At 40.0% G+C, this 24,492-nt stretch overlaps 1 protein-coding gene across 1 annotated transcript; it reads left to right on the forward strand.

Annotated features, from left to right (window-relative positions):
• Positions 1–1,322: 1,322 nt before the first annotated feature.
• On the forward strand, positions 1,323–18,679 carry RpL32 (Ribosomal protein L32). Its single transcript, XM_071680945.1, has 4 exons — positions 1,323–1,426; positions 6,771–6,868; positions 11,797–11,949; positions 18,498–18,679. Exons 2-4 carry the CDS (start codon positions 6,776–6,778, stop codon positions 18,654–18,656), a joined length of 405 nt encoding a protein of 134 aa, XP_071537046.1. The 5' UTR covers positions 1,323–1,426; positions 6,771–6,775; the 3' UTR covers positions 18,657–18,679.
• Positions 18,680–24,492: the final 5,813 nt, after the last annotated feature.

The following is a 24,492-nucleotide window of genomic DNA, read 5'->3' on the forward strand; positions in this document are numbered from 1 at the left end:
TTCGTGATAAGTAATGTGTTTCAGAAGGAAAGGTAAGGTTTTATGCACAGCTCAAATTTCAAATTAACAGCATGCTTTGGCATATATAAGGTTTAAGCCGCGTACAAGCTCCAACACAGCTCTGGAAATAGATCCTTTTATTTCATTCCCGTGTGACAGACAGAAGCAATTATATTTCGCCCTAAATAGCGCTGATTCACTAGTTTCTCTTCACTACTTTGCATCTTGGCAATTAATTGTTCTTTCCGTTGCGTTTTCTATAAATCGGTGTCTTTTAACTTCTAAGGACAATTGATATGATGTGAAACGAAGAATTTGCAAGGGGAAGATGACTTTCGTATCCATTAATTGTATTACGTCTTTCCTCGTTTTGCAGTGTTTACTGATGCTTAACAGAGCAGGAAGGGCGTCCTAAACTTTCTTCTCATGCCCAGGCGCATATGCACCAATAACCACCCATCTCTCTCCATCCACTTTCAGTTTTACCCATATCAATCTAGAATTTACTTTCTTACACTCTATCACATACTCCCACCACTCCTGTTTCAGTAATGCTACTCCTTCCCTTGCTCTTGTCCTCTCACTAACCCCTGACTTTACTCTCAAGACATTCCCAAACCACTCTTCCCCTTTACCCTTGAGCTTCGTTTCACTCAGAGCCAAAACATCCAGGTTCCTTTCCTCAAGAATACTACCTATCTCTCCTTTTTTTTCTCATCTTGGTTACATCCACACACATTTAGACGCCCCAATCTGAGCCTTCGAGGAGGATGAGCACTCCCCGCGTGACTCCTGTTTCCCCTTTTAGAAAGTTAAAATACAAGTAGGGAAGGGTTTCTAGCCCCCCGCTCCCGTCCCCTTAAGTCGCCTTCTTCGACATGTGAGGAATGCGTGGGAAGTATTCTTTCTCCCCTATCCCCAGCGATAGTGGAGATAGGGGATGGAGGAGAAAGAATACTTCCCACGTATTCCCTGCGTGTCGTAGAAGGCGACTAAAAGGGAAGGGAGCGGGGGGCTGGAAATTCTCCCCTCTCGTTTTTTTTTTCTAATTTTCCAAAAGGAGGAACATAGAAGGGGGCCAAGTGAGGATATTCCCTCAAAGGCTCAGTCTTCTGTTCCTAACGGTCCATTGCTACCGCGGGAAATGGCGAATAGTATGAAGAAAAAAAAAGATATAAGATATATATATATATATATATATATATATATATATATATATATATATATATATATATATATATATATATATATATAAGAACAGTCCTTTACCTACTGCTGTGAACTTCATGAATAGTTTGTGAACAACTGCATAGTTCGGCTCTCCAGTGAACAGTGAGATTTGAACAGGGCGGGAGATGGTTCCCGGTGCGGCCGCTGACGGCGCCACCTGCATCCTCCTTCAGCCTCGTGTGTTCATCCGCACTCGGTAAAGTATCAGTCCTTCACAGTTTTCTTGTATTTTTCTACGTTTTTACTCGTTTTACTGCACCAAGCATCTGTCTGAAAAACGAACAAGACTTCCTAGTGCAAGTAGGAGTTATTTTCTCGGGTGTATATGTGATATTTTAGGAAGAAATGCTGTAAGTTTGATGTAAACATTGTGGTGTTGGTCCCACGTTGTGGCAGGTCTATACTACAAGTGATAGTGTATTAACAGCTGTATTTTCGGTTATGATGTGTTAAGTGCTTGATACAAGTGAGACGTGAAGTGTATAGTGTAAAACACAATGGATATTATGCGGTGTAAATTTCCAGAATTATTTTTCGTCATAAGTTGAGTGTGATGAATATGTTATGGTGTTAACGGAAACCTTTCCTCTCCTGCTGAGGGAGGGAGGCACGAGGGTGAGGAAGATTTACCAATGAGGATTCTATGATCGGATCACTTATAACGTTACTCGCCCGTACTTTTATATGATTATTTTGATATATATTTACCATTATAGTGCATCCCGTGAGCCAGAGTTTAAAGGGCACCACCAGAAGCACCTTATGTATCACCGGAGGGTAAGAGTTTTCCTGAACTCTATTATTATTAATAGCTTTTGATAAGTGACTTTGTTCTGTGATTCCGTGGGATGAAGGAGCACAGTAACATTTGTGGAGCATGATTATGATCAGTATATTGAAGTGAATGACGTTGAAGAAGGAAGTGGTACTGAGCATTATTGATATTGGGGGAAATGTTGATTATTGTTACGTGAAATTAGAGAAAACAGTTGTAAAATGGTAATTTTATGTTAACATTCATTTGTTCTGGTTCATAAATTTTGATGAAAGGCATGCCGCTGATTCCTTAATCCCTGCAGAGTTGATGTAAAATTTTGGATTTTAGCTGTAAGACCTCTTACATCAATAGTTTAAGATTCTTGTGCGGTGAGCAGGGCTATGAAATAGGGGGGAATTTTGGGCCAGTAGCATTATATCAAGAATTGAGATATAAAGAATTTATAGGTACAAATTTGGTCTTAAGTTCATGAAGTAGAATACTAACAGTTGGGATGCCTATGACGTTCCTTCATCATATTCACCTAGTACTTGTTTGGATTCTATAAATTTCAATTTGGTTTGTTAGATGTTAAACTAAGGAAGTTGGAAGACAAAACATACCATTAGGGTCTAAAAATACCTAATTTCCATCATTATTGATGTTCAGTTTAGCTCCAAAGCTAAATTTGGAATTTTTTTTTTCTTATACATTGGAAGCTTCAGTCCATGCTACCCCCACTGAGGTGAGGTTGGGATGTGTAAAAATCACCAGAAGTCTTGTGTGTGTGTCTCTTTTAATTTGCATGTAGCTGAGGCAGCTAGATGCCTTACCCAGGGTTCAAATCCCTCTGTTGGTGTATTTACATTTGTCTGTCCATCGACATATTTGTCACACCATAGGAGCTGTGTAAGATGAAAGTCTGTGCTACCTGCACCAAGATGAGGTTGGGACACGCATAAACACGAAGTCTAGTGTGTGTCTCAACCTCTGTGTGGCTAAGGCATCCATATTGCCTTCCCAGGGTTCAGATCCCTCTTTTGGTGTATGTACATTTATGTGTCCATCGACATAATAGTCTCACCATTGGAGCCATGTGAGATTAAAGTCCATGCTACCCCCACCAAGATGAGATTGGGACACAGAAAAAAACACGAAGTCTAGTATGTGTGTTTTAACCTCCATGTTTGCCAAGTCAGTAAGTGCCCTACCCAGGGTTCAAATCCCTCTGTTGGAGTAAACTAGGCCCACAATACTTTCCATGGTTTACCCCAGATGCTTCTCATGCCCTGGTTCAATCCATTGACAGCATGTCAACCCTGGTATACCACATCGTTCCAGTTCACTCTATTCCTTGCATGCCTTTCACGTTCCTGTCTGTTCAGGCCCTCATCGCTCAAAATCTTTTCACTCCATCCTTCCACCTCCAATTTGGTCTCCCACTTCTTGCTCCCTTTACCTCTTACACATATATCCCCTGTCAATCTTTCCTTACTCATTCTCTCCATGTGACCAAACCATTTCAATACACCCTCTTCTGCTCTCTCAACCAAACTCTTTTTATTACCATATATCTCTTACCCTTTCATTTCTTACTCGATCAAACCACCTCACATCACTTATTGTCCTCAAACATCTTTCCTACACATCCACCCTCCTACACAACCCTATCTATAGCACACACCTCGCAACCATATAGCATTGTTGGAACCACTGTTCCTTCAAACATACCTATTTTTGCTCTCTCAGATAACGTTCTGGCCTTCCACACATTCTTCAATACTCCTAGAACCTTTTCCCCCTCCCCCACTGTGACTCACTTCAGCTTCCATGGTTCCATCCACTGCTAAGTCCACTCTCAGATATCTAAAACCCTTCTTCCAGTTTTTCTTCATTCAAACTTACCTCCCAACTGATTTGCCCCTCAACCCTACTGAACCTAATAGCCTTGCTCTTATTCACATTTACTCTTAGCTTTCTTCTTTCGCACACTTTACCAAACTCAGTCTCCAACTTTGCAGTTTCTCACCTTCATCAGCCACCAGCACTGTATCATCAACGAATAACAACTGACTCACTTCCCAAGCCCTCATCCACAACAGACTGCATGCTTGCCCCTCTTTCAAAAACTCTTGCATTCACCCCCCTAACGACCCCATCCATAAACACATTAAACAACGATGGAGACATCACGCACCCCCTGCCTCAAACTGACATTCACTGGGAACCAATCACTTGCCTTTCTTCCTACTCATACACATGCCTTACATCCTTAATAGAAACCTTTTCACTGCTTCTAGCAACTTACCTCCACATCATATGTTCTTAACACCTTCCACAGAGCATCTGTATAAACTCTTATCATATGCCTTCTCCAGATCCAGAAATGCTACATACAGATCCATTTGTTTTTCTAAGTATTTCCCACATACATTCTTCAAAGCAAACACCTGATCCACACATCCTCTACCACTTCTGAAACCACACTGCTCTTCCCTAATCTGATGTTCTATACATGCCTTGACCCTCGCAATCAATACCCTCCCATATAATTTCCCAGGAATACTCAACTAACTTATACCTCTGTAATTTGAACACTCACTTTTATCCCCTTTGCCTTTGTACAATGGCACTATGCATGCGTTCCAGCAATCCTCAGTCACTTCACCATGAATCATACATACATTGAATGTCCTCACCAACCAGTCAGCAACACAGTCACCCCCTTTCTTAATAAATTCCACAGCAGTACCATCCAAAACTGCCGGCTTTTATCTTCCGCAAAGCTTTTACTACCTCTTCTCTTTTTACCAAACCATTCTCCCTGACCCTTTCACTTTTCACACTACTTCGACCAAAACAACATATGTCTCCCACTCTATCATCAAACACATTCAACAAACCTTTAAAATACTCAGTCCATCTCTTTCTCACTTCACCACTACTTGTTATTACCTCCCCATTGGCTCCCTTCACTGATGTTCCCATTTGTTCTTTTGTCTTAGGCACTTTATTTACATCCTTCCAAAACATCTTTTTATCCTTCCTAATTTTCAACGATACTCTCTCACCCCAACTCTCATTTGCCATCTTTTTCACCTCTAGCACCTTTCTCTTGACCTGCCTCTTTCTTATATACATCTCCCAGTCATTTACATTTTTTCCCTGCAAAAATTGTCCAAATGGCTCCTGCTTCTCTTTCACTGACAATCTTACTTCTTCATCCCACTACTCACTACCCTTTCTAATCTGCTCACATCCCACCTTTCTCATGCCACAGGCATCTTTTGCGTGAGCCATCACTGCTTCCCTAAATACATCCCATTCCTCCCCCCACTCCCCTTACGTCATTTGCTCTCACCTTTTTCCATTCTGCACTCAATCTCTCTGCCACCTCCTCACTCAATTTTCCTTTCCTAGCTCACTTACTCTCACCACTCTCTTCACCCCAACATTCTCTCTCCATTTCTGAAAACCTCTACAGGTCTTCACATTTGCCTCCGCGAGATAATGATCAGACATCCCTCCAATTGCCCCTCTTATATGGTTTGGGCCATGTGAAAAATTTGATAATTATCCCGTAGCTGCTTTTTTCAATTTCACTTATGCTTGGAAATGTTCCATAAGAATGGAAGTTTGACATTGGAACGCTAATGTTCGAATAAAAGTAATGAATCACTTCCCAGAAATTGTTCTATTAGCTTAACATCTGTAACTAGTAAACTTATTTTGGGATAGAATTGTAGATCCTTTAGAGGACCACAGCTTATTGAACAATTCTCAGGTTTTTCTCAACAGAACTTTGACATGATAAATCTGCTTGATTTTGTCATGATCACTGTGTATGGTGGAAGAAAAGCCTTTTTTTTTCTGTTTTCAGAAAGCTTTCCATGTATTTCCTCATGTAGGTCACTCATTAAAGTTGTTACACTATATGAATAAGGTTGTATATCAATCGTTAGGAATTTGGTTGGCTGGCTGTAAATAGTGAGTTTTGATTAATGGTTGGTCCTCAGAATGGTCAAGTGTAACAAGTGACATTGCGTAGGGATCAGTCCTAGGACTCTTTCTTTTTCATAAATATTGATAATGCTGATGATGGGCTACATTATGAGTTATTTGCTGATAACTACGAGGAAAATGAAACAGTAAGTTCCTAAGTGCACTTTCATGTAATGATCACATTGACATGGGAGACACAAAGATAAGATAGAAGACATAGTCAGTTGATATACAAGGAAGAGATGTAGCTAAAACACTAATCCGTATGGTTATCATCAACCAACTGATGGGGTTGGTTTACATGTGGCCAGTGAATCTTGATATTGATATGTTTTGCATATTTGTAGCAGAAATGCAAAGGCACACTACTGTATGAACACTATTGAGTAACAGAAAGTGAATTGTGAAAAAGACTTTGTGGCTTTAATCTCTTGTGTCCTAAAGCCAAATAAAGCAGTGCACAAAAAAAGCAAACAATCTGATTCATGGGTAGGGCTCTCAGATTTAGATATAAGAAAATTTTCCTCACCTTTACAAGTCACTGGTGCTTTTCAGTCTTTATTGTGTTTTGTTTTGGTAACCCTTGTTTAAACTTGGTATTACTGAAAAAGAAATTTACATTTTGTGTTTATGTGATGTGATACCTTGTCAGTACCTTTCATCCTTGTAGTAGAAAAATATTGCTGTATGCAGTGGATATGTTTTTCTTTAATGGATATTTCTTCAATAGATGTGTTCAGTTGGTCTTGTGCCAGTTAATCATTGGATTTTTTGTTTCCAGGCAAGATGGCTATCCGCCCACTGAAAAAGCCGAAGATTGTAAAGAAGCGGTTGAAGAAATTTATCCGCCACCAAAGTGATCGCTATGTCAAAATCACGGTGAGTACGTACATTATTTTTTGTGGAACTCAACCCATATATGTATTTCTAACTTTTTTTTGTGATGAAAGCCAGCAAGGTATTGCAGTGGAATTTATTAAAAAAGGGGATGACTGTTGTTGAGTGGTTGGTATGATAATGTATGTATGGCTCATGTTGAAGTGCCTGAGGATTGGCGGAATGCATGCATAGTGCCATTATGCAAAGGCAAAGGGGATAAAGCTGAGTGTTCAAATTACAGAGGTATGAGTTTGTTGAGTATTCCTAGGAAATTATATTGGAGGGTATTGATTGAGAGGGTGAAGGCATGTACAGAACATCAGATTGGGGAAGAGCAGTGTGGTTTCAGAAGTGGTAGAGGATGTATGGATCAGGTGTTTGCTTTGAAGAATGTATGTAAGAAGTACTTAGAAAAGCAGATGGATTTGTATGTAGCATTTATGGATCTGGAGAAGGCATCTGATATAGTCGATAGAGATGCTCTGTGGAATTTATTAAGAATATATGGTGTGAGAGGCAAGTTGCTAGAAGCAGTGAAAAGTGTTTATCAAGGGTGTAAGGCATGTGTACGAGTAGGAAGAGAGGAAAGTGATTGGTTCTCAGTGAATGTCAGTTTGTGGCAGGGGTGCATGATGTCTCCATGGTTGTTTAATTTGTTTATGGATGGGGTTGGTAGGGAGGTGAATGCAAGAGTTTTTGAGAGAGGAGCAAGTATGCAGTCTGTTGTGGATGAGAGGGCTTGGGAAGTGAGTCAGTTGTTGTTCGCTGATGATACAGTGCTGGTGGCTGATTTGGATGAGAAACTGCAGAAGCTGGTGACTGAGTTTGGTAAAGTGTGTGAAAGAAGAAAGCTGAGAGTAAATGTGAATAAGAGCAAGGTTATTAGGTACGGTAGGGTTGAGGGACAAGTCAATTGGGAGGTAAGTTTGAATGGAGAAAAACTAGAGGAAGTGGTGTTTAAGATATCTGGGAGTGGATTTAGCAGCGTATGGAACCATGGAAGCGGAAGTGAGTCACAGGATGGGGGAGGGGGCGAAAGTTCTAGGAGCGTTGAAAATGTGTGTAAGGCGAGAACATCTTGGAAAGCAAAAATGGGTATGTTAGAAGGTATAGTGGTTCCAACGATGTTATATGGTTGTGAGGCATGGGCTGTAGGTAGGGTTGTTTGGAGGATGTGCTGGAAATGAGATGTTTGAAGACTATGTGGTGTGAGGTGGTTTGATTGAGTAAGTAATGAAAGGGTAAGAGAGATGTTTGGTAATAAAAAGTGTGGTTGAGAGAGCAGAAGAGGGTGTTTTGAAATGGTTTGGTCACATGGAGAGAATGAGTGAGGAAAGATTGACAGAGGATATATGTGTCAGAGTTGGAGGGAATGAGGAGAAGTGGGAGACCAAATTGGAGGTGGAAGGATGGAGTGAAAAAGATTTTGAGCGATCGGGGCCTGAACATGCAGGAGGGTGAAAGGCATGCAAGGATTAGAGTGAATTGGAACGATGTGGTATCTGGATGTGTAAAGGGAGCTGTGGTTTTGGTGCATTATACATGACAGCTAGAGACTGAGTGTGAATTAATGTGGCCTTTGTTCTCTTTTCCAAGCACTACCTTGCATGCGTGCGGGGGAAGGGGGTTGTCATTTCATGTGTGGCAGGATGGCGACTGGAATGAATAAAGGTAGCAAGTATGAATTATGTATGTGTATATATGTATATGTCTGTGTATGTATATATATGTATATGTTGAAGTATATGCCTAAATATGCAACAGTGACAAACTTTTTATTTGTAATGAATACAGGCTTCTCACTTTTAGAGACCGTGGAATAGTTTATAATGATTAAGTAGAGCATCTACTGTGCATGATAGTGTTATTATGTATGACATAATTACATAATGTTCAGATGTTATCCTGTATTCATTACATATTATTTGCATGTTAATTTTCAGGTATATACCTTATTAACAGTTTTTTATATGGTATAGGTGTCAGTTTGCAGCAGGGGTGCGTGATGTCTCCATGGTTGTTTAATTTGTTTATGGATGGGTTGTTAGGGAGGAGAATGCAAGAGTTTTGGAGAGAGGGGCAAGTAAGCAGTCTGTTATGGATGAAAGGGCTTGGGAAGTGAGTCAGTTTTTGATCGCTGATGATACAGCACTGGTGGCTGATTCAGGTGAGAAACTGCAGAAGTTGGTGACTGAGTTTGGTAAAGTGTGTGAAAGAAGAAAGCTGAGAGTAAATGTGAATAAGAGCAAGGTTATTAGGTTTAGTAGGGTTGAGAGACAAGTCTGTTGGGAGGTAAGCTTGAATAGAAAAAACTGAAGGAAATGAAGTGTTTTAGATATCTGGGAGTGGATTTGGCAGCGGATGGAACCATTGAGGCGGAAATTGAGTCACAGGGTTGGGGGGAGGGGCAAAAGTTCTGGGAGCATTGAAGAATGTATGGAAGGCAAGAACATTATCTCAAAGAGCAAATATGGGTATTTTTAAAGGAATAGTGGTTCCAACAATGTTTTATGGTTGTGAGGCATGGGCGATAGATAGGGTTGTGCGGAGGAGGGTGGATGTGTTGGAAATGAGATGTTTGAGGACATTATGTGTGGTAATAAAAAGAGTGTGGTTGAGAGAGCAGAAGAGGGCATATTGAAATAGTTTGGTCACATGGAGAGAATGAATGAGGAAAGATTGACAAAGAGGATATATGTGTCAGAGGTGGAGGGAACGAGAAGTGGGAGACCAAATTGGAGGTGGAAGGATGGAGTGAAAAAGAATTTTGAGCAACCTTGGCCTGAACATACAGGAGGGTGAAAGGCATGCAAGGAATAGAGTATATTGGAACAATATGGTATACCGGGTCAACGTGCTGTCATTGTATTGAACCAGGGCATGTGAAGCGTCTGGGGTAAACCTTGGAAAGTTTTATGGGGCCTAGATGTGGAAAGGGAGTTGTGGTTTTGATGCATTACACATGATAGCTAGAGACTGAGTGTGAAAGAATGTGGCCTTTCGTTCGTTTCCTTGTGCTACCCTGCTAATGCGGGAGACAGCGACAAAGTATGATGATCAGTATTCACTGCACAGTGACCACAGTCATGTCTGTATATGTCTGCCTTAGATATTCCAGTCTTTTTTCCTTAATCAAAGTCAAGAACACTAACTTATTATGATAAGAATTGTGGTCATCCACTAAATCAGTGTCATCATTAGTAGCTCAGATCAATCTTTAACTGGCTAGGCTAAGTGTTTACAGCCATTACAGAAAGTAATGAGCATATACACTTGGGAGGGATGGGGAACTTGACCCTCTCTGGTATATGGGTAACAGACGTAGCAGGGTTTTTTGCTATTGCAAATTATAGTAGCTTGTGACATTAGGCATCTCTGCATACTGAAATTTTGCCCCATTAGATATGAATGAGACAGTACCAATTATTCCCTCAACTGCCACATTACTCACCTTTGCAGTCACCATTCTGAGCCTGTACTAGTATGGTTACCACTAAGTCTGTTTTCAGTAATGATAAGTTGAAAATAAAAGTGAAGAATGAATTTGGTGAGTGGAAGGGAATGGGTCTTGAAGAAAATATGATTGAGTCTATGTTTAAAATCCTCAAGAACAGTATGATTTACACAAGTTTGAATTGGAGCATATACATAACCTGTATCTGGGCATTGATTCTGCAGAATTGGGGTTTTGAGCTTCAGCTTTACATGCAATCAGAATGGAATTTATCCCAGTTGCTTGGGGTAGACTTGTTACTTTGTCAGTGTGTGACTACATGAATTAGAATTATGAAGATATCTTTAAGGAAAGTAGATAGGTAGGATTTGGTGAAAATTGCTGGTGTGATGGTAAAAACTTAAAGGACAAGGATGTGAAACGGGTTTAATGATGATGAGTGTTTATGGGATTGCTGAATATGCTTTTAGGAGAGGAATACTTAACAGATGAGGATTTGTAAAATGGAAAAGCAAGGGGTTTGTATGGGGTGTTGAGTATGATTATAAAAAATTGTTTTAAAAATGAAGCTGAGTTGATTTGGTAAGTCTTTGTGGTGTCATGGAGAATTGGTTGGATAATTGATGATGGAATGATGGAGATTATCTCCCTAGAAAGGGAGCAAAGTTGGATGTCATTTGCAGAAGATTGTCTTCATAGTATAGTTAATTGTGTTTCCCATTTTTTGCCTTGTCATTTTTTAAGAAGGTATCATCAGGATCAGACAAAGCTATGGACTCATTCATTTACATCCATTCTGTTGGTTACTTGTGTTGAAACCAGAGCCCCTTGTCCGCATCCAGGCTTCACAGATCTTTTTGTGGTTTCATGTGACCCTAATTTTGTCTTCACCTTTTCCCCACCACTCATGACTCAAATAACTTTTTTATTAACCTCTTTTCACTCATCTTTATGCTCAAAATGTTTCAGTACATCCTCTTTAGCTCTCAACCATACTCTTCATATTATGATCTCACTCTTACCCCACATTTCTTTTTTAATCAACCCACCTCACACCACATTGTGACCTCATGCATTTCATTTCCATGATATTCACTCTCCTTCATCCTTTCTCATCTACAGCTTAAGCCTCATTTCCATACATCTTGAGGACTTCCATACAATCAAATATGACCATCTTTGGCCTTACCAGCAGTGATCCCTCAATCTTTCTGAGGGTCATTTGTATGTTCCTGACATTGCCTTAATAAGGCAGGAAACAACCTCTTTCTGTTCCTTGCAGCTGTAAAACCAGTTATGCACATTTGATATATGCATTTTTGACAAAATTTAGAATATATGAAGTAGTAATTTATGGGTCATTTTTTGCCAATTTTAGTGAACTATTGTTTATGATTTTGATGTTTGGCTGTGTAGAGATCTACTAATTTTTTGTTTAGATTAAAAAGTCAATTGTAAAATTTTTATTCTATAGTCCAACTGGAGGAGACCTAAGGGTATTGACAACCGTGTCAGACGACGCTTCAGAGGTCAATACCTTATGCCCAACATTGGTTATGGTTCAGCAGCCAGGACTAAGCATATGCTCCCTAATGGCTTTAAGAAGGTCCTCATTCACAATGTCCGTGTAAGTACAGAAGTTTTTTCTTTCTTTTTTTAGATGTTCAACTCGCACCATAACTGTTGAAGGTACACACAGTATTATGATTTTGTGTCCACCCGTACATCTACAATAAGATGTGTAGTCAGGCTTTTTTCTGTTTTCCTAGTCATAGTTCAAATTGGGTTTTAAGGATTCTTTATTTAACTGAGTCAGTCTACACACACACACGCACATATGGGCTTGTGTCCAATATGCTGAAGGGGATGAATGCTTCCCTCTACTATAGTATTTCATATGTCATCAATTTGCACATATGATATATCAAACAAGACAAGCTCCTCCAAGATACAGTATATACCTATTTATCTACATCTTTGATGCTTGTTCCTTCCTGGAACTCCCTCTAAAGGGTGGCCACTGCCGTATTTTCTCCATAGCCGGTGAACTCCAGTGCTACTTTTTTACCCTTTAATGCCTCACCCTTTACAAGCCAGTGGCAGAGGGCAAATCTAGCATAGTGTTTGCAGAGGCTGTTACATAGTGTTACTATTGACTACAACTACCTAGTGCCCCTGTCTAATGTTCCTCCTCGTTATTTCTACCTAAAGCTTCTGCCTAAATGTTCCTGCATACTGTTTCTATCTATTGGTCATTCCATTTTGCCAGAATACACAGTTAGCTCATTTCGCTCACTTTAGGAAAACTAGAGTTACAAAGAGTGAGCTATGTTGTGACAGAGTGAGTGTATTTTTGTGGATAGAATGTTGGTGGTCCACATGTGGGTGAGGCAGAAAGAAAAGACTGCTACCTTGGTCAAAGAATGCAGGTTGATAACCACTCAAGTGCTGGCCACTATGGAGCCATCTCTAACCCATCTGATATGTAGGTGGATAGCACTGGTGATTTACCTCCCTGGTCATTGGTTGCCAACCAACTTGTACATTATGTGGACAAAAGTCCATGTCAAGGTCTGGCTTCATTTGATATATAGAAAGTTTAATGAAAGGGAAAGACAAAAGACAAGGGAAAGTATTTATGAATTTTGAAGGAAGTGAAAAACCAGTTTTTTGAAATGTGTTGTCATAGTTTTTGAAAGACATGAGAGGTTAGAGAGTTCTAAAGCTTCAAAACGTAGGGCAAGAAAGTTGACAAAACTGCCCATGCTTGAGTTGCCTATGGCCACACTTATCATTTGATGCAACAGCTTACCGAGTATTGTTTGGTCTAGATAGTGGTGGAGGCACACAAGCAGCTGGCGGCTGTCAAGAGCAAAAACCAAAGTAGTACTAGTAGAATAGGGAAAAAAGAGCAAACATTGCAGCAGGGAAAGTGGGTCAGGTTTTGAAGTTAGCCTGCAATACTTTTTAAGTTGAACCACTTTTGACTCAATGCAGAGCTAGAACCACCCAGATGTGAGAGCAGTACTCCATTCAAGGACAGATCAGTCTTGTATAAACAGAGCATTTGTTCAGAAGAAAAGCATTTTCAACATCTAAACAGGACTCCCAGTTACTTAGAGGCAAACATAGCTATTTCTTGAAAGTGGGGTTCAAACATAGAGTGAATGTTACAGATATACCAAGTACTTTAAACCATTGATTTAACAGAGTATTGGGGGAAGGAGTGTCCGTTAATGCCAAAAGTCTGTTAAATTGAATGTAACCAATTTCTGTGCCACATTTAAGTTCACACACTTTCTTTTAACTCCTCTGTCACTGGAGGGTTCAATGTTTATTATGATAGTTGGGCAGCAAGTACCCGGCAGCATGGAATACTCACTGGGGCCGGGCAGTTGGAGGCAAGAGTCAGACTGAAATAGAGTTGATGTCACCCATATCCAATGAAAGGTTACTTAATGATAAAGTGAGGACAGACTACCTGCTTTCATTGCACCTTTTACATGGTGCAGAGTAAGATTCGAACCTACATGGGAAAATCCCAAATTATCACAGTGCTGCTCACCTTCTTCAGGAGATGGAATGCACCCAAGGAAATAGCCTTGGACAGGAGAACCAATCTAGACAGCAAGGAGATAGAAGCTTTTAACAAAAGATGGGGAATCGTGGCCAGCATCTTCTCAGGCCACTTCCCCAAGTCCAGTGGGCACACCGAAGCAGCGGTAAATGCAGATAAACAGGTGTTGAGGGGCAACACTGGTATTTGAGTTAGCCTGCACAACTGCAAAGCAACTAAGGCTGTGATCAAAAAAAAAAAAAAAAAAAAAAAGTTACCAAAATCTCATGAGGGAGTGTAGGGTTTAGTATGTGATACTATAGTTGGGTGGCAGGCACCCAGCAGTGAGGGAATGCTTGCCATGCAGTAGGAGGCAGGAGTCAGACTGAGATTAGAGGTAATGCCGCCCCTCTTCTGTGACAGGATGCTTCTTTATGATAAAGCGAGGATGTACTGCTTGCTTTCATTGAACCTCTTACAACAACTTGATGCCCATTTTGAATTGGAAAGATTGCAAAATTGCTTGATAGTGTCACAATTCTGAAATAACAAGCAATACCTTGAGGCATACCAAAACAAAGCTAGTCTACCCCTTGCTATCAAAACAAGTGCGATATGAGATGAAATGCTCTTGGTGCTGAATTTCAAGATTTTTTGAATTTTTTTATTTTTGAATTTTATTAATGTACTATTTTATTATTCGTCCATTAAATCCAAAATCCATTATATTAGGGTCTGTTAGATCGAGAATTTACTGTGTTCATTTAGTCAAGGCATGGCATTACAAAGATGGTGAAGGAGAGAGGGAGGTTAAGTGGAATTTTCTATAGATAATGGCATTAAACTGAACCAGGTTTTGTCTACAGGAGAGTGGTCACAGTGGTCAGGATATCCTGTCCAAGACTGAGATTCTTGAGAAAGGTGTGTCGAGCTGAGATGCACATCGATTGAGAAAAGGAGCAGAATTGGATGTGGAGGAACACAGTGTTGATTTGTCAGTGCGTTTAATTATTTATGGAAGAAAGGAAATTGTCAAATAGCAGAAAAGGTACAGGGACAGGATAGAACTTTGAAGGACAGCGCTGTTGATGGGGAAAGGGGGATGGTCTGATCCATCAACAATGGACATAGATTGGCCAGAGAGGAAGCTAGATTCATATGAGGAAGGGGAGCTTTGAGATAAGAGACCCTAATGCTACACCCTGTTAGAAGCTTTGGATCTATCAAGGGCAACTATATGGGATTTTCCAAAATCTTCGTGGGATAATGACAAGACAGTAGTAAGATAGTAAAGAATATCACCAGTGGATTTTGCCAAATTGAAGCCATACTGATGAGTAGAAAGAAGACTGTGAGATCCAAGATGTCTGAGGATATGGGAGTTGAGGGATTCAGAGACTTTGGACGTGGTAGATCTCAAAGCAACAGAATGGTAGAGGGGTTATAACAGTCACCCTTCCTAGGTATGGTATGTTGGTACCAACTTGCACTTCTAAGGAGGATGGGAAAGTTCTGGCTTTTTAATAGAAACGGAACAGATGAGCAACACAGGTGCAAGCTCAAAGGCATACCCTTTCAGTACACAGGGATGGATGGCATCAGGACCATAACCCTTGCTTGTGTCTAGAGAGGAAAGCACTTTTCAGACTTTGAAAAGAGATAAAAGCAGGGGGGGGGGGCTTAGGATTAGTAAGAGGAGCATCAGTGAGTGATGGAATGTTGGAATCTTCCAGTGTAGAGTTAGAAAGACAGAAAGACAGTTAGAAGCAGAAAGACAGCTTCAGTACGATCTGAAAATAAAAGTGAAGGAAAAGTAGTGACAGGTTGTTTGCGATGCCCCAGGGTAAAGACCAGAAAGACCTATCAATGGATGATGAAGGAAAGGTTATTACCACTTCCTTTGATTAAAGGAACACTTTGTCGTACGGAAAACATATGTGCAACGATTTTGGTAGCGATAAATGCCAATGGAAGGAGAGTTTTTCCTAGCCCATTGTGCTTGATCCCTTGCCCGAATGGTCTTAGAATTGGAATAGTTGAATGATGGATAGGAAGAGAAGATTTTCTTGGAGGAAGAGGGGATAACTGCTTCCAATCCCACAGCAATAATCTCTGCTATGAGTTTTGTGAAGACAGAAGGGTCATCAGATAAGAGACAGCAATCTACATACGGAAAGTCATGAGAATTTCCGTAAGTTATTCCAGTCAGCTTTGTTGAGGTGCCAATAGTAATATCTTGAAGGGGTTGCTGGAGGGAGAGCTGTTGTTAAGAAAAATTTTGAGTGGTCAGCCGAACCAATTGGGGGCGAGATTGTGTATTTTTTGCTTGTTGGATTAGAAGTGAGAACTGATGCAGAATATCAGGAGAGTGGTCACAGTGGTTAGGAATATTGTTGGGCGGGGAGATAATTTGCTCTAGGTCATTGAGAAAGGAGAACGTGAGGGTTTCAATTCCCCCAGTGTCCATATGGGAGGAATTCAACGTTTCTACATGGGGAACATTTAAATCCTTTTGGTAGATTAATGTGGCCACTATCTCATGGCAGTAGTTTAGATTGTCGAAGAGAGACAAAATTTTTAGAATTAGGAAAGCAGTAGGCAAAACAATGGAAAGTTTGGTGGTTGGGAGACAGACCTTGAGCCAGTTAACTTCAAAGTTTGGGTACTCAAGGTTCTTCAGGTGTGCAACTGGTGTGTTGATAGAATCAATATGGACACCACTTTTGAACCAGAATTGTGATTGGCGATGACAGTTGTTTAAGAAAAAGGGGCTGGTGAGAACAGCAGTAGACAGCTGGGTCTCATAGACAAGCAAGATATTGGAAGAGATACTAGACAGATTGTGTTAAACAGAAGAGAGTTTACTAGAGAGACCACAAATGTTGGTATAGTGAAGGAAAAAGGGCCATGACAATCAGAGAGGGAAATGTCATCGGAAGGGCAGTACTACTAATGTCTGAGCCCTCCCTCTCCTTGGCAGTAGAGTCAAGCCATATCCCAGAGATTAGCACCCCATGATGTCAGGGACTAGGGGCCATAGGGTTGTTGGTCTCTAACATGATTACATTTAAAAGGATTGTGCAGACAGATGGCAAGAGAACTTGTGTGAAGAAAGTAAATGGGACTTGAGTTGCATAAAGTTACATACATACACAGACCCAAGTTCTAAGCAAGGTAGTCTGGCTTTAACAAAAAAGAAAGAAATAGTAGTCCCCTTGAAAGCAGTAGAAAAGGATAGTAAAGTAAAGACTTCCCACCCTCCAGCAGCATGCCAGACAGAAAACAAGCAGAAAAAATACCTTGCAGGGAAGTTTGATAGGAAAGTCATAAGGTTCTAGTTTAGCATCCTTACTTGACAAGAGTTTAGTTGAAAGTGATTTGCCTTATAAACTATCCCAGGCTAACTTCCAAACTTGACCCCCTTGCCTTGCGCTGCAGTGTTGGTTTACTTTCTCTCGTCTATAGTTATTACTTTGGTATTTGCTCCTGAGAGCTGGCTGCTTTTGTGCCCACACCACTACATGTAGCTTGACCATGCAATACTCAGCAAGCTGCTGCTTCTCATGATTATTGTATGGCCTTCAGCCACTTGAGGTTGGGCTGTTTTAACAACTGCTTCTTTAGGTACATGTCAAAGCTTTGGAACTCTCTACCCTCTCGTGTCTTTCCCAATAACCATGACCTGGTACGTTTTAAAGACAGCTTCTTAACTTTCTCAAAAAGTCGTAAATACTTTCCCCTTGTCTTTTCTTTTTCCGTTTAATAATTATCTCCACATTTCAATTAGGTCTTGGCCTTGATGTGGACTTATGTCGTGCATCCCTTCACTTTTTGTTATAATGACAGTAGTAATGATAAACTTGAGCTCTAGCCTCTCAACTTACCAAGTCTTTATTATTCCTAATGTTAAAGAATGATCCAATAATTCGTAGTCTTTCAAAGCAAGTGACATGGGTCAATCAATGTTGATATATTACTACAGCATCGATAGGGAGATATCAATGATTAAGAAGGTTGCATGATACAACCACTGAATTGTGATGACATTGAATGAGTTATTCAGTACAGGAGAGTGACAAGTGATGATCAAGTCTTATTTTAAAGATTTTAAGGGTATTGCTCTGAACATTTTCTTGGAGCTATTTCCATGCATTAATGATGTTGGCATTACTCTACAGAAATGTTCAATATTTATGATGTTGAATCCTTTATTTAAACACATTCAATTGATTTACCGCAAGTTTGATTTTTGCAGTCTGTCCTCATATGCTTTGGTAAACTAGGAAGGAATGGATTTAGTTGCTCTTGTGTAGGTGTGTATGTTTTGTAGGTGAGAGTAGTGTCTTCATTTATGCAAACTATGGAGTGGTTCCACTGCACCCAATCCCCAATTATTTTTTCTTTTATTTTTTTAATCATGGTTAAGGATGGCTTCTGTCAGTATATTCTTTATGGTTGTGTGTGTGCACATGTGTTGGTCGGTGTGTTTGTATTTCACTGTTTTAAAAAGGATGTAGGGGTTTGTGTTGATTGTATCAAAAGCATTCTGATGATATTTAATGAGACAGATGTTATATGCTTCTCTTTGAATGTCCATTAACAGTTTGTTTTATCTCCAGGAACTTGAGGTTCTGATGATGCAGAATCGAACCTTTTGCGCAGAAATTGCTCGTGGTGTATCATCCCGTAAGCGTAAGGATATTGTAGAGAGGGCCAACCAGCTTTCCATTCGCCTGACCAATGGCTCTGCAAGACTGCGCACGGAGGAATCCACTTAGGCTAAATAAAACTGTGGTTATTATTTAATATTTTTATTATCCACGGAACCTTATTTTTTATACAGCAGTTATGTATGTTACATAACCACTGAACCCATGTGTACTCTTTATTTTGGAACTTTGGTTGTAGTAGTAGAAGACTTACGTAATGTATGAGACAGTCACTGGTCTGTTTGGTAAATCACAGGAGGAATTGGAACAAACTGTACATCACTTTGATGATCATAGAAGAATGTTAAATGCAAGTGTGAGGAGGATTTTTGTCTTTCTTGGGTTGTCACAATGTAGCATCTGTTTAGGTTTGTAAGAGTGATAATCAATACGAATAGCTGTGGGAAAGCTGAAAGTTAAGAGAATCATGAAAGGGGAAAATAATGACAAACTAAAGCTCTGTTTAAGTGGAAGATCTTTAAGTGTTTTTAAAAACTTGTTTGATAAAATGCTTTTGCCATCTTTGAAAAAGTATGAATGTAAATGTTTCTGGTGAAGATAGGTGATACATAAGAGCTAAGGGATAATTTATGTATTGTGTAATTGAACCAGGGCATGTGAAGTGTCTGGGGTAAACCATGGAAAGTTCTGTGGGGCCTGGATGTGGAAAGGGAGCTGTGGTTTCGGTGCATTTTACATGGCAGCTAGAGACTGAGTGTGAACGAATGTGGCCTTTTTTGTCTTTTCCTAGCGCTACCTCATGCACATAGGGGGGAAGGGGGTTGTTATTTCATGTGTGGCGGGGTGGTGATGGGAATGAATAAGGGCAGACAGTATGAATATGTACACGTGTATATATGTATACCTTGAGATGTATAGGTATGTATATGTGTGTGTGTGTGGACGTGTATGTACATACATGTGTATGTGGGTGGGTTGGCCATTCTTTCGTCTGTTTCCTTGTGCTACCTCGCTAACGTTGGAGACAGTGACAAAGTATAATATAAGAAATATAATAATTGAAATTACAAGAAAAGATGGAATAAAGAGCAAAGATGTGTAGAATATTGTAATTATATGCATATAAGTTACATTGGGCATTGGAGTTCATGTTAAGCAGAGTATTCCATTTTGTTGTGTTTTGTTCAGGCAGTTTATTTTATTACTATGAGTGGCTGTTATATGATGATTTTGAATGGCGGCAGGAATTGTGCTTTATAAATGACAGAATGTAGCTTACTTTATGCCCAAATAACTGTTGCACTGAGTACAATGACTTTTTTTTCCTTAATCTGCACACGAGTTCCTTGTCTAGACGTTCCCATACACACATACGTAATTATGGAAAACCATGAAATAATGCCTTGTTTCATGTATATGGACAGGATGAGTGAAGAAAGGTTGTCAGGATATATGTGTCAGAAGTAACAGGAACAAGGCAAATGGGTAGACTAAATTGGAGATGGAAGGATGGACTGAAAAAGATTTTGAGCAGTTGAGGCCTGAACATGCTATGAGGGTGAAAGGTGTGTATGTGATAGCATGAATTGGAACAATATGGTACGCTGGGGTCAAAATGTTGTCAATGTATGACTAGGGCATGTGAAGCATCTGGGATGAACCATGGAAAGATGTGTGGGGCCTGGCTGTGGTCTCGGTGCATTACACGTGATGGCTAGAGAATGAATGAGTTGATTTCGCCTTTCTTTTGTCTGTTCCTGTTGCTACCTTGCTAACACAGGAAACAATGATCAAGTATGAAAAAATATAAGTAGAGAAATAGTATTAGATATGCAGTCTGCAAGTACTTGTTTTTTAAATTTTGCCAAATACAAGTTCCAGCCTCTACATTCTCTCTTGCATTAATGTCGTTTGTGGAGTACCATGCTTAATGACCATGAAGCAGTGTCTAACAGCATAACTGATGTTTCCAAAATTCATGCTCAGTTGGCATAGTTTTTTTTTCATTTTTTTATTTTGCTTTGTCGCTGTCTTCCGCGTTTGCGAGGTAGCGCAAGGAAACAGATGAAAGAAATGGCCCAACCCACCCCCATACACAATGTATATACATACACATCCACACACGCAAGTATACATACCTTTACATCTCAATGTACACATATATATACACACACAGACACATACATATATACCCATGCACACAATTCACACTGTCTGCCTTTATTCATCCCCCTCGCCACACATGGAATACCATCCCACTCCCCCCTCATGTGTGCGAGGTAGCACTAGGAAAAGACAACAAAGGCCATATTTGTACCTGTCCATATTTCTTATTTTGTGTTCCTTTTTATGTTCCATTATGGCAGAATGTCAAATTGCGCTTGTTTGTAGATTTCAAGTGTCATCAGGACATGAGCACCTGCAAATTTCTTAGCATTACTCTTATAATGTATTCTGTAAGAATGACAGTATTGATAGAGCCACACTTAGGGTGTCATTCATGTTCAGTTAAAGAAAGCATTACATTGGTACAATCTAGCATGAAGTACTGCATAAAATAGGCATGTGGTGTATTTTGGCAGAAGTTACAGTGATATGAGGTGAACCACAGTGAATAGAAAGGTGGTGACAGTTGTCTAGCACTTGAAGTATTTCATACAATGTTTGAGGAATAATTTGATCATGTGCAAAGGAAATTGTAGCCTAACTTTACGAATCATTTTGGTAAGAAAAGTGGCAAATTAATATAAGTGATTATGTTGATAGGGAAGCCTTATGTCAGTGTAGTGTAGTAGACCTAAGTTATTAAGGGTGTATTAGTGAACAAGGTAGGTAGTAGTTGGTAGGTGTGCAACAGAAATTGTAGTCTAACTTTATGAATCATCTTGGTAAGAAAAGTGGCAAATTAATATAAGTGCTTATGTTGATAGGGAAGCCTTATGTTAATGTAGAATAGTAGACCTAAGTTATGAAGGGTGTATTAGTGAACAAGGTAGGTAGTAGTTGGTAGACAGCCACCAATCAGGGAGGTGTATTACCGTTACTATCTGCCCATATATCAGATAGTGGCTGCATAGTGAGCACTTCAGTGGTTGTCACGTTTTACTTCTTTGACCCAGATAGCTGTCGTCTTTTCTACCTCACTCACACGTGGACTGCTGGCATTCTGTCCACAAAGAATACAATCTCCCCTTGTAACACATAACACTTGACAATTACTCACACAACTCATTCTTCATAAATCTAGTTTTTCTGCAGTGAGCACTTTGCTCTAGCCCTGCCTTTTGGTAAAATGGTACAAGCAATAGATAGAAGTAGTAGGTAGGAACATTAGAGTGGAGCACTTGGTAGAAGTAGTAGGTAGGAACATTAGCTGGGAGCATAAGGTAATAGAAATCAGTTGGAACATAGGTAGAAACAGTCAATTGGAACATTAGGTAGGAGCCAATGAAAACTGAGTTGCCCTTTGCCAGTGGCCTGTTAAGGCCCTAAAGGCTAAAAAGCGGCGCATGGGTTCACTAGGTATGGAGACTTGCCATGGCTACCTCCTTGAAGGGGTTCCTGAAGGGATCAGGTGTACACAGGATAGAGTGAATTGAAGCAGTGTGGCATACAAGGGCCAACATGCTATCAATGGACTTAACCAAGGCATATGAAGCAGCTGGGGGAAAACATGGAAAGGTCTGTGGTCTTGGGTGAGTATAGTTAGGTGTAGTTTAGGTGCATCACACATGACAATTAGTGAATGGATGTGAGTAACCAGCCTTTTTTCTTCTTTTTATGGTGGTACCTTGCTGGTCCGGGAAATGTTGCACATGTATAAAAAACAAAAAAGAAATTGAACTAAGGGGTGTATAAACTTACCCCAACCCACGTAAATGGGAGCAGTGTTAAAGCTAATAGGAATCAGAGAATGTTATTCAGTACCGACTTCAGGAGTGGAGGCTAAATGATCTTTGTTTTTAATGTATGAAAGAGTACCAATGAATGGTAATATCAAGAAGGGGTTGAAGGTATTTTCGGGTGAATTCAGGATGTGGTATAAAAATGCCACTGCTCACCATTGTGATAAAAATAGGCCTTACTCTTGGAAAGTTTACATTACTGTATTTGCACACAATTCTAGTGTTATATATAAAAAAAAAAAAAGTTGATTAAAGCACTTAGAATTATAAACTTTTAATGGTGGGAAGATATCCTTCCTAGTATGGAAAGTTTACACCATTCCTAATCTATTCCTGTGGATATACATGCCAAAAAGAATGAGGAAAGGTTTTGGGCACATTGCAGAACGTTTAGAAAGAGGTCACTGTCTAATGATAGTATAGTTGCCCCATTTGTGGTGTATGGATGTGAGGCATGGGCCTAGGATAAAAATGTTAAAGGATAGGGTGTAAGTGTTGGAAATCAAATGTTTAAGGGAAATAGGTGGTGTAAGGAGAGTAGATTGATTAAGAAATGATGCGGTAAGAGAGAAGTGTAGATTGGTTAAGAAATGATAGGGTAAGAGAGAAGTGTAGTAGTATGTATAAGTGCTGAAGAGAGTATGCTGTAATGGTTTGGACATAAAGAGAGGAAAGGATGACTGAAAGTATATTTGTGTCAGAAGAAGGAACAGGACATGGGAAACTGAGGTAGCAGTAATAGGATGGCGTAAAAGATGCTTTGAAGGCTCATGAGTGAACATGTACAAGGATGCAAGGCATGCAAGGGACAAAGTAAGTTGGAGTGATGTGGTTTACAGGGGATGACATTCTTTGATTGGGCTGTAGTAGGGAGTATGAAGTAACCATGGAAATGCTGTGGAACTTTGCTGTGGTTAGGGGGATCTAGTATACCATACATGACAGGTAGAGTGGGTGTTAAAGAGGCAATTTTTTTATGTTCCATGCACCTAAGATGATTTTCAGTATGCCCTATTGTTAAAACAGTTAGTCTTGTTAGTAGCTATAACAAACCCAAGGTACTGCAATTACATGATAATATTTAAAGGATCAGTAGCAACATAAAAGGTTTGCTTTCATTATTGATTTTGTGTGTGCATGTGGTAGTTGCTGAATTTGAATCATCTTGGTGGGAAACTCTTTGATGCAGTTTACAAATTGCTTGCACATTGCAAATAGACCTGTGGTGGGAAACTAATGCAATTTACAAATTGCTTGCACAGTGCAAATGGACCTCTGGTGTAGCAGTTAGTGCTCCTGACTGACACATTTACGGCATGCCTAGGGTCGAGCACATATGTTTGAATCCTGGTTATGGCAGTCATTCTACAGTCAACCCTACTATTCATTCACCTCCAGGTTTGGCAGATAAAATTGGTACCTAGTTAATGCTAGTCTTAAGGCCAGACCACCTTGCGTGGAACTTGGAGTGAAAAAGATTTTGAGTGATTGGGCCTGAACATACAGGAGGGTGAGAGCGTGCATGGAAGAGTGAATTGGTATGATGTATACTGGAGTCGATATGCTGTCAGTGCACTTAACCAGGGCATGTGAAGCACCTGGGGTGAACCGTTAAAAGGTCTGTGGGGCCTGGATGTGGATACAGAGCTGTGGTTTTGGTGCACTACACATTACAGCTAGAGACTGAGTGTGAACAAGTGTGGCCTTTTTTGTCTTTTCCTGGCGCTACCTTGCTGAAGTATGGGGTAGCTATGCCATTTTTCTGTGTGGCAGGGTAGCAACAGGAATGGATGAAGGCAAGCAAGTATGAATATGTACACGAGTCTATTTATATTTATATTTATTTTGCTTTGTCGCTGTCTCCCGCGTTTGCGAGGTAGCGCAAGGAAACAGACGAAAGAAATGGCCCAACCCACCCCCATACACAATGTATATACATACACGTCTACACACGCAAATATACATACCTATACATCTCAATGTATATATATATATATATATATATATATATATATATATATATATATATATATATATGA

The sequence above is a fragment of the Panulirus ornatus genome, chromosome 2 (assembly GCF_036320965.1).
Source record: "Panulirus ornatus isolate Po-2019 chromosome 2, ASM3632096v1, whole genome shotgun sequence".
NCBI classification, from domain to species: Eukaryota; Metazoa; Arthropoda; class Malacostraca; order Decapoda; family Palinuridae; genus Panulirus; species Panulirus ornatus.